Here is a 13,884-nt window from a genome sequence, read left to right as displayed (position 1 = left end):
ACAAGTGCCAGGCAATGACCATCTGCAACAAGAGAGAGTCTACCACCTCCCCACGACATTCAACGGCATTACCATCGCCGAATCCCCCACCATCAACATCCTGGGGGTCACCATTGACCAGAAACTTAACTGGACCAGCCATATAAATACTGTGGCTACAAGAGCAGGTCAGAGGCTGGGTAATCTGTGGCAAGTGACTCACCTCCTAACTCCCCAAAGCCTTTCCACCATCTACAAGGCGCAAGTCAGGAGTGTGATGGAATAGTCTCCACTTGCCTGGATGAGTGCAGCTCCAACAACACTCAAGAAGTTCGACACCGTCCAGGACAAAGCAGCCTGCTTGATTGGTACCCCATCCACCACTCTAAACATTCACTCCCTTCACCACTGGCGCACCGTGGCTGCTGTGTGTACCATCCACAGGATGCACTGCAGCAACTCGCCAAGGCTTTTTCAACAGCACCTCCCAAACCCGCGACCTCTACCTCCTAGAAGGACAAGGGCAGCAGGCACATAGGAACAACACCACCTACACGTTCCCCTCCAAGTCACACACCATCCTGACTTGGAAATATATCGCTGTTCTTTCATCGTTGCTGGGTCAAAATCCTGGAACTCCCTACCTAACAGCACTGTGGGAGAACCTTCACCACATGGACTGCAGTGATTCAAAAAGGCGGCTCACCACCACCTTCTCAAGGGTAATTAGGGATGGGCAATAAATGCTGGCGTTGCCAGTGACGCCCACTTCCCATGAACAAATAAAAAAAAAAGATAGCAACTACTGCTGGAAGACCATCAACTCGGTGAAAGAGGCCCTTTGATCCATCCAAAACCTGCTGGTCTTCCAGCTGAAGGAGCTGTCCACAATCGAGTATTGCCGACTGGCACACTCCAAGGTCCAGGAGTACGTGCTGCACTGAAATGAAGTGCGGCCTACACAAAGGCTCTATGGGGAAAGACCACCGTGTAAGGCCATCCCACCTTGTATTGTTCACCGTGTATTAAAAGACATGTACTGTGTTTTGAATTCTACTAATGGAATCGTATTGTGTACGATCTGTTTTGTATTGCTTTGAACTGTAATTGTGATATCTACATTGAACTGTGTTTATCCTTAAATTTTATGAAATAAAGTGTATTTTGAAATTTTAAAAAATGGTGTAGTACCACACCCTGTGGGGCATTTACCCAATGAGTAATCAGGGAATGCAGTTTAAGTGTTTTATGTTCCATACAAAGTAATGAATATCAGGACGGCAGCTTCCGAACCTCACAGAGAAAAGTTCTCGTTATCTCATGTACCACGTGACCATGGCCTGATCTGAACTGATATAATTGGGAAACAAACCAACGAGCAGAAGGGAAGCTTTATTTCTTAAATTAATAATAAAAATACAAGATTAAACGGGATAGATTTTGGGTCTGTCACATGTCATTTTTTGTATATACTTCAGTTACTGTGTCTTCTGTCTTTACTTATGTTATGGGTTGGTTGTTAACTTTAATCAAGAAACTAAATCTTTGTAGTTTTGGTGATGCAATAGCTTCATATTTAAAAACATGTATGCACCTTGTCTGGCTTTAAGTTGCATTTTTACAAATTCCAGTGTTTTCCCCTAGGTTTTGTTCACTTTGTCAGCGATATATATCGTCAACAAACAGGCACTGTGAGATATGCCAGGCCTGCACATCTAAAGTAAGCAAGTTTTTACCTACACCACAACAGATTGGAGACAATTTTTGTTTTTCTTTATGATTTAACATTTTATGTAATTTTGGTAAAATATTCCAGTAAGTTCAGCAAAATGGTGCAGGAGGAGTGCCTAAAATGTGCTTTGATAACTGCCTTGGAAAAGCCATTAGATGCAAGTTACAGTACTGACTTGCAGCAACTTTAGACACTTTAGTACTTTGGTCCTTTTTATATAATGAAGTCATGTTTGTAACAACAAAGTTTCACTCTTGGGGAGTCAGCTAATAGAACATTTTTGACTGAACAGTTTAAAATGGGAGAAAGTTGAGTAAATCATTAGTTCAGGTTGAAATTCTTGCACCGCAACACAGCTTGAAAGAGTGATTCAAATACTGCTTCAGGTTCAAATCCTGACCTGAAACCCACTGCATGAGTCACTAAATAGATTCCGGTACTAAAACTGTTTTCCTGCTGCTGAACTAGATGAATGCCGCCAGTATGCAGAGATTAAATGCTTTCTAAAGGGATACTAGTACATTTGATCTGTGTGATGGATTTCACTGCTCATTCTGACTACGTGCAATGTGTTTATAGGTGGGTAGTGATGTCTTTAAATGGGAGAGTCATTCATTCAATACAGTTCCATGAAAATGTTTTCATCACTTTCACTATACTCTTCTCTTCAGTGTTGAATTATTCTTGCCAAGTTTAAAGAATACAATCCACAGAACAAATATTTCTATTGAATTTTAAGCACTTGAACACCACTGTTTACAAAGTAATCTGTTAATACAAACCAGGGACTGAAATTCTGTGCATTAGAGCTAGTGAAAGGGTGAGTGCATTAGTTTTGTGTGCTAGCACTAACTGGTTGCTAATTTGACATGTTGGTAAATTCAGCACTGGGATGCAGCAGGATAAGTTAACAGAGTTTTACGAAAGGTTCGACATTCCCAGGGTACAGGGTGCCAGTTACATGATTAATAATGGGCAGCCTTCAATCATTTTTACCTAGATCTTTCTATGTTTCATTTTTTTGCTTGCTCAACTAGTTATGACCAGTCTTCATTATTTACTTAAAATGTTACTGGATCCATGCTGATTAAGTATACTAAGCTACTCAAGCAAATATATCTGATACCTGGAGCTTACTTTGGTTGGTATAAATGGCTTCCTACATATATGACTATCTCTGTTTAATCATGGTCAACCACAGTCCCCATTTAACATTTGCATGGAATTTTTCTTTAGGGCAGATACCTCTTTTGCAGATACCCTTTAGCTTCTTTGAGTACATGACCCCACTTTTACAACCTGGGAAATTGCTTTCCATGCCAACTGTTACTTCTGCTTACTGGTGAGATGTTCCTCTTCACTGCAGAGATTACTTCACAATAGCCTCACAACCAGGCCATGCCTTTGTGGACTTGTACTTGCCATCTTCCACACACTCGGTTCCCCATCTTGGAAGTGCTGCCATCGGGATTGCACCAAAGACCACAGAAAGCAGCAGCTTTCCATAAAAAGAACATAAGAACATAAGAAATAGGAGCAGGAGTAGGCCAATCGGCCCCTCGAGACTGCTCCGCCATTCAATAAGATCATGGCTGATCTGATCCTAACCTCAAATCTAAAGAACACAAGAAGTAGGAGCAGGACCCGGCCACTCAGCCTCTGGGCCCGCTCCGCCACCCACAGGGCCTTGACTGATTCGAACTCAGCTTCATGTCCAATTTCCTGCCCGCTCCCTGTAACCCCTAATTCCCTTTACTTCTAGGAAACTGTCTGTTTCTGTTTTAAATTTATTTAATGATGTAGCTTCCACAGCTTCCTGGGGCAGTAAATTCCACAGACCTACTACTCTCTGAGTGAAGAAGTTTCTCCTCATCTCAGTTTTGAAAGAGCAGCCCCTTATTCTAAGATTATGCCCCCTAGTTCTAGTTTCACCCATCCTTGGGAACATCCTTACCGCATCCACCCGATCAAGCCCCTTCACAATCTTATATGTTTCAATAAGATCGCCTCTCATTCTTCTGAACTCCAATGAGTAGAGTCCCAATCTACTCAACCTCTCCTCATATGTCCACCCCCTCATCCCTGGGATTAGCCGAGTGAACCTTCTTTGTACTGCCTCGAGAGCAAGTATGTCTTTTCTTAAGTATGGACACCAAAACTGTATGCAGTATTCCAGGTGCGGTCTCACCAATACCTTATATAACTGCAGCAATACCTCCCTGTTTTTATATTCTATCCCCCTAGCAATAAAAGCCAACATTCCGTTAGCCTTCTTGATCACCTGCTGCATCTGCATACTAACTTTTTGATTTTCTTGCACTAGGACCCCCAGATCCCTTTGTACTGCAGCACTTTCCAGTTTCTCGCCATTAAGATAATAACTTGCTCTCTGATTTCTCCTGCCAAAGTGCATAACCTCATATTTTCCAATATTGTATTGCATCTGCCAAATCTCCGCCCACTCACCCAGCCTGTCTATATCCCCTTGTAGGTTTTTTATGTCCTCCTCGCTCTCCACTTTCCCTCCCATCTTTGTATCATCTGCAAACTTTGAAATGTTACACTCGGTCCCCTCCTCCAAATCGTTAATATAGATTGTAAAGAGTTGGGGACCCAGCACCGACCCCTGCGGAACACCACTGGCTACTGGTTGCCAGTCCGAGAATGAACCATTTATCCCAACTCTCTGCTTCCTGTTAGATAACCAATCCTCCACCCATGCCAGAATATTACCTCCAATCCAGTGATTCTTTATCTTGAGCAATAATCTTTTATGTGGCACCTTGTCGATTGCCTTCTGGAAGTCTAAATACACTACGTCCACTGGTTCCCCTTTATCCACCCTGTACGTTATGTCCTCAAAGAACTCAAGCAAATTTGTCAGACATGACTTCCCCTTCATAAAGCCATGCTGACTTTGTCCTACTAAATTATGTTTATCTAAATGTCCCGTTACTGTCTCCTTAATTATAGACTCCAAAATTTTACCCATCACAGATGTTAGGCTAACTGGTCTATAATTTCCAGCCTTCTGCCTACTATTTTTAAATAAGGGTGTTACATTAGCAATTTTCCAATCTGCCGGGACCTTTGCTGAGTCCAGAGAATTTTGGAAAATTATTACCAAAGCATCCACAATCCCTACTGCCACTTCCCTCAAGACCCTAGGATGTAAGCCATCAGGTCCAGGGGATTTATCCGCCTTGAGTCCCATTATTTTACTGAGTACCATCTCTTGAGTGATTTTAATCGTAAAAGGGAGAGAAAATCAGGAAAGTCACTCTATGACACAGTTGTCTCCCTTCTAGCTCCTGTCTACAGAATGGCACAGGAGAAGTTTTGGAATAGTTGGCAGTCACTTTGATTGGGGCTCGTAGGATAAGGAATCGCCTCCAAAAAAATTCCTCAAAACAACAGAAATGTGGATGGCATGGTCTTTAGTTGGCTGTGGTTGGAACAATGCCTTTATTACCAAGTAGAGATCTAGCATGGAACTAGTGCACTTGAAGGACCATACTTAGTCATGTTATTTTATCATCTCTGTCAATTCTGTAGGTGGGGAAAATCAGCTCTTCAACTTAAATGATAACCTCTAATAATATGTTCTAGAATTTATTTTTCTAAAGTTTCTGATTTGGATTAACACTGTTTTATATTCCTAATAGGATGGCAGGCAGTGGAAACACTGTCAGACCTGCAACAAGTGTGTAAAACCATGTGAGTAGAACCCATTAACCAGTTCTAGTGTATTAATGTTCACTGAGTCTATTTAATAGGTTTACTGTCCGTCCAAGCAGAAGAATGTTTAATCTACAAAAGTGACGATACTAGCAAGTTAGGTATTGTCTGGCTCAGGAAGAAATTGTTTGACTTCTGCTAAGAATAATTCTGCTCAGTTTGTTTCTTTTTATTAAGTGGTTTGATATTGTTTCAGACTAAATTTTGACCTTTTTTTAATCAATCCTTGTAGGTTTATCTTTTTAACTTATTTGTCTTTGGGATGTGGGTGACGCTGGCAAGGTGATATTTATTGTCCCTCCTTAGTTGCCCCGAGAAAGTGGTGGTGGGCCTTCTCCTTGAACCGCTGCAGTCCTTGTGGTAAAGGTGCTCCCACAATGCTGTTACGTGGGGAGTCCTGAGATTTTGACCCAGTGACAATGAAGGAATGGCAATATATGTTCAAATCACGATGGTGTATGACTTGGAGGGGACTGTTCTAGAATCTAGGGAATTTTGGAAGATCAAAACCAATGCATCCACTATCTCTGCAGCCATCTCTTTTAGAACCCTCGGATGTAGGCCATCAGGTCCAGGGGATTTATCGGCTTTTAGTCCCATTAGTTTCTCGAGTACTTTTTCTCTACTGATAATTACTTTAAGTTCCTCACTCTCATTGACCCCTTGGTTCCTCACTATTTCTGATATGTTTTTTGTGTCTTCTACTGTGAAGATCGATACAAAATATTTGTTTATTGCATCTTCCATTTCCTGATTCCCCATTATAATTTCTCCTGTCTCAGCCTTTAATTTTTGCTACTCTCTTCCTTTTTACATACTTATAGAAGCTCTTACAATCTGTTTTTATATTTCTTGCTAGTTTACTTTCATATTCTATTTTCTCTCTTTATATCAATTTTTTGGTCGTCCTTTGCTGGTTTCTAAAACTCTCCCAATCCTCAGGCTTACTATTTTTCTTCACAACATAATAGGCCTCTTCTTTTAATCTGATTCTATCCTTAACTTCTTTAGTTAGCCACGGATGGATCACTTTTCCCGTGGAGTTTTTATTTCTCAATGGAATGTATATTTGTTGAGAATATTGAAATATTTCTTTAAATGTTTGCCATTGCTTTTCAACCATCATACCCTTTAATTTAATTTCCCAATCTACCTTAGCCAACAATCCCCTCATACCTATGTAATTGACTTTATTTAAGTTTAAGACTCTAGTTTTGGACTTAAGTACATCACTCTCAAACTGAATGTGAGTAATTAGAGTCTTCTCTAATTATTCCAATCAGTAGGATGTGGAATATTGTGATGCGAGTGGAAAGTGGCGGATTGTGATGGTCTATCCTAGCCCAAAATGACAAATGAAATCATGCTAGGGATATTCTTGTTTGAGAGCCAATTTTCCTTTAAATGTTGGGTTTGATTCAGTTAAAAACCAAGACCGTGGTATTGCTAGCTGGAATTAATGTAAAAGGATACTTTGGAGTGGAGGCCATTGGTGTTGCAAACACTTTATTTTCAATATAATACTTATAAAGAGTTTTATTTACAAATTAAATGTTATAATGACAAATGTATCTATTTTGAAATTTGCAAAGGAAAGTCCCAGGTTAATGTTTTTCATGCTATTACCACAGATGAAAGTTACAAATACAGGGCATGATTTTAGCCTGGAAAAACGGGTGGATGGGGGGGGGGGGGGGGCAGCAAAAATGGCAAAAATCTAAAACCTGCCCTCAACCTGCTCATTTCTGGTTTTCTCGGGGTGGGACGAGGGACTGGCAACCAACCCACTCCCAGGAGCCAGGTCAGGCATTAAAAGCTTTTAAAGAGGCTGCGGGCCTCCATTTTCAAAGCTTTTTTGATTTTAGCCCCTGGGGGCCGGGATTCCCGGGCCTTCTCCTTCATGCCACGTGAGAGGAGGCGAGAAGACCCGAAACTGCAGGTGAGTGCCTTTATAGCACAGCTTGTGGGCCTGGAGGATCAGGAGTGCTTCCCCCAGGCCCAACAAGCGTACCTGCAGCGACCCCTGATATTCCACCCCCCACCCTCCGATAACTGACACTCCATCTCCTCGCCCCCCCCCCCCCACCCAATAACCGGTCCCCCAATGACTGACCACTACCCCCAATCCCCAGTCTAACACTTACCTGATCGCGTCCTCTTCCTGGCACTTCTCCTGTCCGACTGAGAGCCAGCCAACCTTCCGGGTTTCCTGACAGGAATTCCACCCCCGTCCCCGGGCTATAATTATGCCCACAGAGTTTGGCTTCCTACATTAAAACAATTTCCATTGTGAAAAGCAGGAACTTATTAAACTAGTTTGCATCTATTATTTTTTTTTATATTCGTTCATGGGATGTGGGCGTCGCTGGTGAGGCTGGCATTTATTGCCCATCCCTAATTGCTCTTGAGAAGGTGGTGGTGTGGCACCTTCTTGAACCGCTGCAGTCCATGTGGTGAAGGTTCTCCCACAGTGCTGTGAGGAAGGGAGTTCCAGGATTTTGACCCAGCCACGATGAAGGAACGGCGATATATTTCCAAGTCTGGATGGTGTGTGACTTGGAGGGGAACGTGCAGGTGGTGTTGTTCCCATGTACCTGCTGCTCGTCCTTCTAGGTGGTAGAGGTCGCGGGTTTGGGAGGTGCTGTCAAAGAAGCCTTGGCGAGTTGCTGCAGTGCATCCTGTGGATGGTACACACTGCAGTCACAGTGCGCCGGTGGTGAAGGGAGTGAATGTTTAGGGTGGTGGATGGGGTGCCAATCAAGCGGGCTGCTTTGTCCTGGATGGTGTTGAGCTTCTTGAGTGTTGTTGGAGCTGCACTCATCCAGGCAAGTGGAGAGTATTCCATCACACTCCTGACTTGTGCCTTGTAGATGGTGGAAAGGCTTTGGGGAGTCAGGAGGTGAGTCACTCGCCGCAGAATACCCAGCCTCTGACCTGCTCTTGTAGCCACAGTATTTATATGGCTTGTCCAGTTAAGTTTCTGGTCAATGGTGACCCCCCCAAGATGTTGATGGTGGGGGATTCGGCGATGGTAATGCTGTTGAATGTCAAGGGGAGGTGGTTAGACTCTCTTTTGTTGGAGATGGTCATTGCCTGGCACTTGTCTGGCACAAATGTTACTTGCCACTTATGAGCCAGGTGTTGTCCAGGTCTTGCTGCATGTGGGCTCGGACTGCTTCATTATTTGAGGGGTTGTGAATGGAACTGAACACTGTGCAATCATCAGCGAACATCCCCATTTCTGACCTTATGATGGAGGGAAGGTCATTGATGAAGCAGCTAAAGATGGTTGGGCCTAGGACACTGCCCTGAGGAACTCCTGCAGCAATGCCCTGGGGCTGAGATGATTGGCCTCCAACAATCACTACCATCTTCCTTTGTGCTAGCTATGTCTCCAGCCACTGGAGAGTTTTCCCCCTGATTCCCATTAACATTTGTTTATAATTGTTTCAAAATTAAAACATGGCATTGTCTGTGCTGTCAAAACAATGCCACTTTCTATTTTAAAGCCATTAAAGTATAGAATGATATTGATCTAACAAACAATTTTGTTTTTCCAGCCTGGGTTCACTGTGACATCTGCGGTCGTTGTGCCCTGCGGGAGCACTCTTGTGGGACGGCTGGAGGCGGATGCTTTACCTGCGGCAGCACTGAGCACAAGCGCAGAGAGTGTCCTAACACAGCGTTCCCAAACAGGGCCATCATGTGAGTTATCATTTGATATAAAAGCTTAACTATTTAAATGAATGTCAATCACCATTTTGAACCATTTATGTTAAATTCTTCCCTGTTGTCCCAGTCACCACAATCAAATGACAAGGCCTGATTGGGATGTGGGAAATCATCAAGTGTTGTCTCTTTTTTAAAAAAGAATTTGGCAACTTGCAGCAACAATTTGAGCATATGGTTTACTAATCCCAATATCTTTGCTGCTTATTAGACCCACTCCACTAACCTATGTCTGTGTCTGTCCTCCTCTAATGTCCTTCATTCTTCCTCGCAGTTTGTCATATCTTGTAATTTACTTTAATCAGCAAACGTCTATATCCTTCTCCTTGTTCCTAATTCTAAATTATTTATATAAACGGAAAACAAAAGAGGACCCAAGAAATGTCCGGGACACAACACTATCCGCGTCCAATCAATCCGATGAATACCCATTTATCCCTACTTCTGGCTTTCTATCCCCTATCTTTTCTTTTATCCATGCATGTAATTTCCTTTAATACAACATACCTTCATTTTTATAACAAGTTCCTTACGTGACCATTTATCAAGTACCTTCTGAAAATCCATTCATACACTATCCTTTATCTGTGAAATTAGTCAAACACTATCTGCCCTTTACAAATCCGTGTTGACTATCCCTGATTAACCCATAATTTCTAAATGTCCACTAACCACAACTGGCTTTTAATTTCTTGGGTTTATCACTTTTAGATTTCCTGAACAGGGTTGTAACAGTTGCCACTTTTGACACAATCCCAGTCTCCAAGGATTTTTGGAAAATTATGTTTAATGCTTCCATCAGAACCGGGAGACTTTTTTTTAGTTCCATTAATTTAATTTTTTAATGAAGTTTCCTTCTGAATATTTATCTCCAGTAGTGGTTCTTCCACATCCTCTTCGGTTAGTCCTATAGGCCCACGTTCTTTTTCTAAAAAAAATACAGACAAACCTAACATGAAATACTTATTAATCATCTCCACTATTCTCCACTATTCACCATGCTCAAGTACAAGATGGCCACCTTAGTCTCTAGGTAATCTTACCCATTCTTTATATATCCTTTTATCCACCAGTCTTCTTTCAACTCTGAGCTAGTTCCCAAGTGCTCTGCTTTCAGATTGCTTACTTATTCTGCTTTGTTACCCAGATTCAGATCTAGCACTTGGACATGCAACATACTGATCTAGGAAGTCCTGGGTCCATTCTAGAAATCCTTCCCCATTTTGACCACAAACTTTTCCTTATTGCAGTCTACCTTAGCACAGTTAATTTCCCGCATTATTACAATTCTGTTACTACTGCAAACCTCTCTAAATTGTCTATAAATCTCATCCTCAATTTTTCCTACATATCTTATCCCATTGTGACTTAGGATTGTTAAAATTCTTCATTATTAAAACCCTGTTACTACTGAGTTATAATAATGGACACCTAAACGTGATGAAGTGGGAAGTGGTGTTCCACTGTTGTTAACGATTTTCATAAACGATTTGGACTTGGGAACTGGAAGTACAATTTCAAAATTTGCAGATGACACCTAATTGGGGGTATAGTTGAGGAGGACTACGACACAATACAGGAAAACATTATTAAACTCGCAGAATAGGTGTGTAATTGACAAATAAATTTCAATATAGATAAGTGTTGAAGTGGTACATTTTAGTAGGAAGAATAAGGAGGCCACATACTCCTTGGAAAATAAGAGTCTAAATGGGATAGAGGAACAGAGGGAGCTGGGGGTACAGATACACAAATCACTAAAAGTAGCAACGCAGGTTAATAAGGCTACACAAAAAAAAGTAATCAAAGCGCTTGGGTTCATTTCTAGAGGGATAGAATTGACTAGCAGGGAAGTTATGTTAAACTTGTAGAGAACCTTGGTTAGACCACACTTGGGAGTACTGTGCACAGATCTGGTCTACATATTATAAAGAGGATCTAGAGGCACTGGAGAAGGTGCTAAAAAGATTTACTAGGATGATACCAGAGCTGAGAGGTTATACCTATCAGGAAAGGCTCTTTTCTCTAGAAAAGAGAAGACTGAGGGTGACCTGATCGAGATCTTTAAGATTATGAAAGGGTTTGACAGGGTGGATGTAGAGAAGATGTTTCCACTTGCGGGGAAGACCAGAAATAGGGGCCATAAATATAAGATAGTCACTAATAAATCCAATAGGTAATTCAGGAGAAACTTCTTTACCCAGAGAGTGGTTAGAATGTGGAACTCGCTACCACAAGGAGTAGTTGACCAGCATAGATGTGTTTAAGGGGAAGCTAGATAAACACATGAGGGAGAAAGAAATAGAAGGATATGTTGATGGGGTTAGATGAAAAAGGGAGGGAGGAGGCTCGTGTGGAGCATCAACTATGGCATGGACCTGTTGGGCCAAATGACCTATTTCTATGTAATTCTATGTTTTCTTTGATTGGTTAGAACTGAGTAAAGAAATGTATATAACCAGTATAAAGCCAATTCAGGTGAAAATATTTTTTTTTAAAAAAGCAACTTTTTGATTTTCAGCAAGTGTGCCATTGTATGACTGAGAAAGCTGGCAGATGACTTTCTCCCATGGCTTTGCCAGTGTTGCCGTTGTGCAGCTGGTGCAAGGTGGTTCACCTGCCTTCTCCCTCTCTATAGAAAGTATCTGATATGTGCTTAACAACTTCCTCTTGATTCACCTTGGGTGCACTAACAACTGCAGACATGCACCCTACCATCATGTGGCACAGCGTGTTGGATTTCCTAAGCACCATGCCAAGTACTACAATTTAGAATTTATTAAAGCTATTAGATAATTTATGATTTATTTTCTCTATGCAGTGAAAAGGCAAAACCACGTAAACGAAAAATTTCAGAGATGGATAAAAGGACCGCTGTAAAAAAATCTAAAAAACAAGCCCAAAAAACGAGTACAGGAAAGAAGGAAACTATCAAATGGGCAACCGGGAAATCAAAAAGAAAACTGAAGCGAAAGAACAAACGGCAACGTAGGGGACAAACTTTGTGCAGTGCTAGATGATGAGAATTTCCTGGATGAACACTGCCTAGTTTCTGACTTTGCTAGAACAGTAAACCTTTTTCATGGTGAATCTTTTAAATCATTGAGATTGTCGGTGAGGTGCATCTTTGCACAGCACCTCCAACACTACTTTCCCCACAGTTCTTTCCCTTGTTAGTGCCTTGTTTGCTATAAATGTCGGACACAATACTCGGTCACAGCGAATCTGGAAGTGGTACTGCATAAACATGCCTGAGAGCACTTGTGTAAAAATAATTTAAAAGACCTTGGAAATGCTAGCAGAGATCTAAAATTACCATCATTTATTATGTTCTTCCATTGGTGTAAAAATCTGAGTGGCTTCAAGTCTAGATTGTAAAATATCTGAATGTAACAGTTCTTACTTTACTAATACAACAGCTCTGAAATGTCACTTTTAGATTAGAAGCATATTTTTCTAAATTTATATTTTAATTTAATTTGAATGGAAAATTCTTTGAAGTAAGTGTGATCTTTTCAACTATTTGTCCATAAGCAGAGTTATCAATAAAACATTCATTTTATTTTTTTAGTTTTGGCTTCACTGTAAATAGGGCAGGTTGAATAGTAATTGACATTGTCGTGTACTCCCTAACTCACTATCCTAAGAGGATACTGAGGCCAAATATTCATAGATTTTGTTTGTACTTGGTCTATTCAATTAATTTGAGTTTGGCGAGATTGCATTTGACTTTGGAGGAGGAGCAGACAAATTGCTTTCATGTTTTTTTCTTTAGATATTAATGTTGCGTTCAAATATTTGACCCTGTGTAGTACTGTTTCAAGTTTAAACAAAATAACTCACTTGAAAAATATCAAAGCGACCACATCAACTTAAAGGTAAATGGAATCTAAGTTGCTCACTCAGTGCTTAAGAGACATCTTAAATTGCAAATAGAAAATACTTCTTTCTAACAGACGATATATCCTGTGGATTGGAAATCACTGCTTTGTTCTTTTCTTTTCTGAGCTGTAAATCATTTATTGTTACAACTGAGGAACTTGTTAATTAAAAAAACAATAGCAGGATGCTGGTCTCTCCATTAGGAATATTACTAAACGTACAAACTATCGGACCAGTTATGATGTATGTGAAATATCTGGCTGTGATTTATTAGGGTTAAGCTTGTGATTTACAATATTTTTTACTTTAATCATTTTGCGCGTGAATTGGGAAGTCTTTGAGTTAGGTACAGAGTAACGCCGTGTCGTACTGTGTTGTTGCCATGCATTCTTCTCACATTTTACCCTCTATCAGTAATTGCCTTCAACGGTCAAACATAATGCTTATGGCTTTACTTCCATAAAAGTTGGTATTTAAATCAAAAGGAAAATGCTTGACTGTTAATTACATGCAGTAATTGAAGCCCTTTCTGTGACATTAGGAGAGTAATAACTGAATTATGATCTGTCTACACCACCCTCCATCATGGCCTAATTTGAAGCGTCTGAAGTTTATTTAGCTTTGACTTGTTTTCTTCATTGTGTGATCATTGCCTATATTACTGGCTGTCCAGATTACATTTGTTGCTCTCACCCTCTTTCCCCCCCCCCCCGCCCCCTTTTCAGTAAACCTTAAATAAAATTTCTACGGGCAGTCTTCAAATTGTAGCAATAGAAATTCTACTATGGAATAGGTAAGAAACAACATTGATCGGTCCCTAAAGA

General features: G+C 40.9%; 1 protein-coding gene across 2 annotated transcripts in view; it reads left to right on the top strand.

The window, feature by feature from the left end:
• The window catches only part of zcchc4 (zinc finger, CCHC domain containing 4), an 85,156-nt gene extending 71,350 nt beyond the window's left edge, over positions 1-13,806 (top strand). Inside the window, exons 10-13 of one of the 2 annotated variants that reach the window (XM_068001105.1) lie at positions 1,624-1,699; positions 5,377-5,428; positions 9,010-9,154; positions 12,000-13,806. In XM_068001105.1, the coding sequence (XP_067857206.1) occupies positions 1,624-1,699; positions 5,377-5,428; positions 9,010-9,154; positions 12,000-12,198 (472 nt within the window). In that variant the 3' untranslated portion in view covers positions 12,199-13,806. Of the gene's footprint in view, positions 1-1,623; positions 1,700-5,376; positions 5,429-9,009; positions 9,155-11,999 lie in introns of those variants that run through there. The other variant, XM_068001280.1, reaches the window with a different exon arrangement.
• Positions 13,807-13,884: the final 78 nt, after the last annotated feature.

The sequence above is a fragment of the Heptranchias perlo genome, chromosome 1 (genome assembly GCF_035084215.1).
Source record: "Heptranchias perlo isolate sHepPer1 chromosome 1, sHepPer1.hap1, whole genome shotgun sequence".
In the NCBI taxonomy this organism is placed as follows: Eukaryota; Metazoa; Chordata; class Chondrichthyes; order Hexanchiformes; family Hexanchidae; genus Heptranchias; species Heptranchias perlo.
This window is presented reverse-complemented; position numbering and strand designations above follow the sequence as displayed.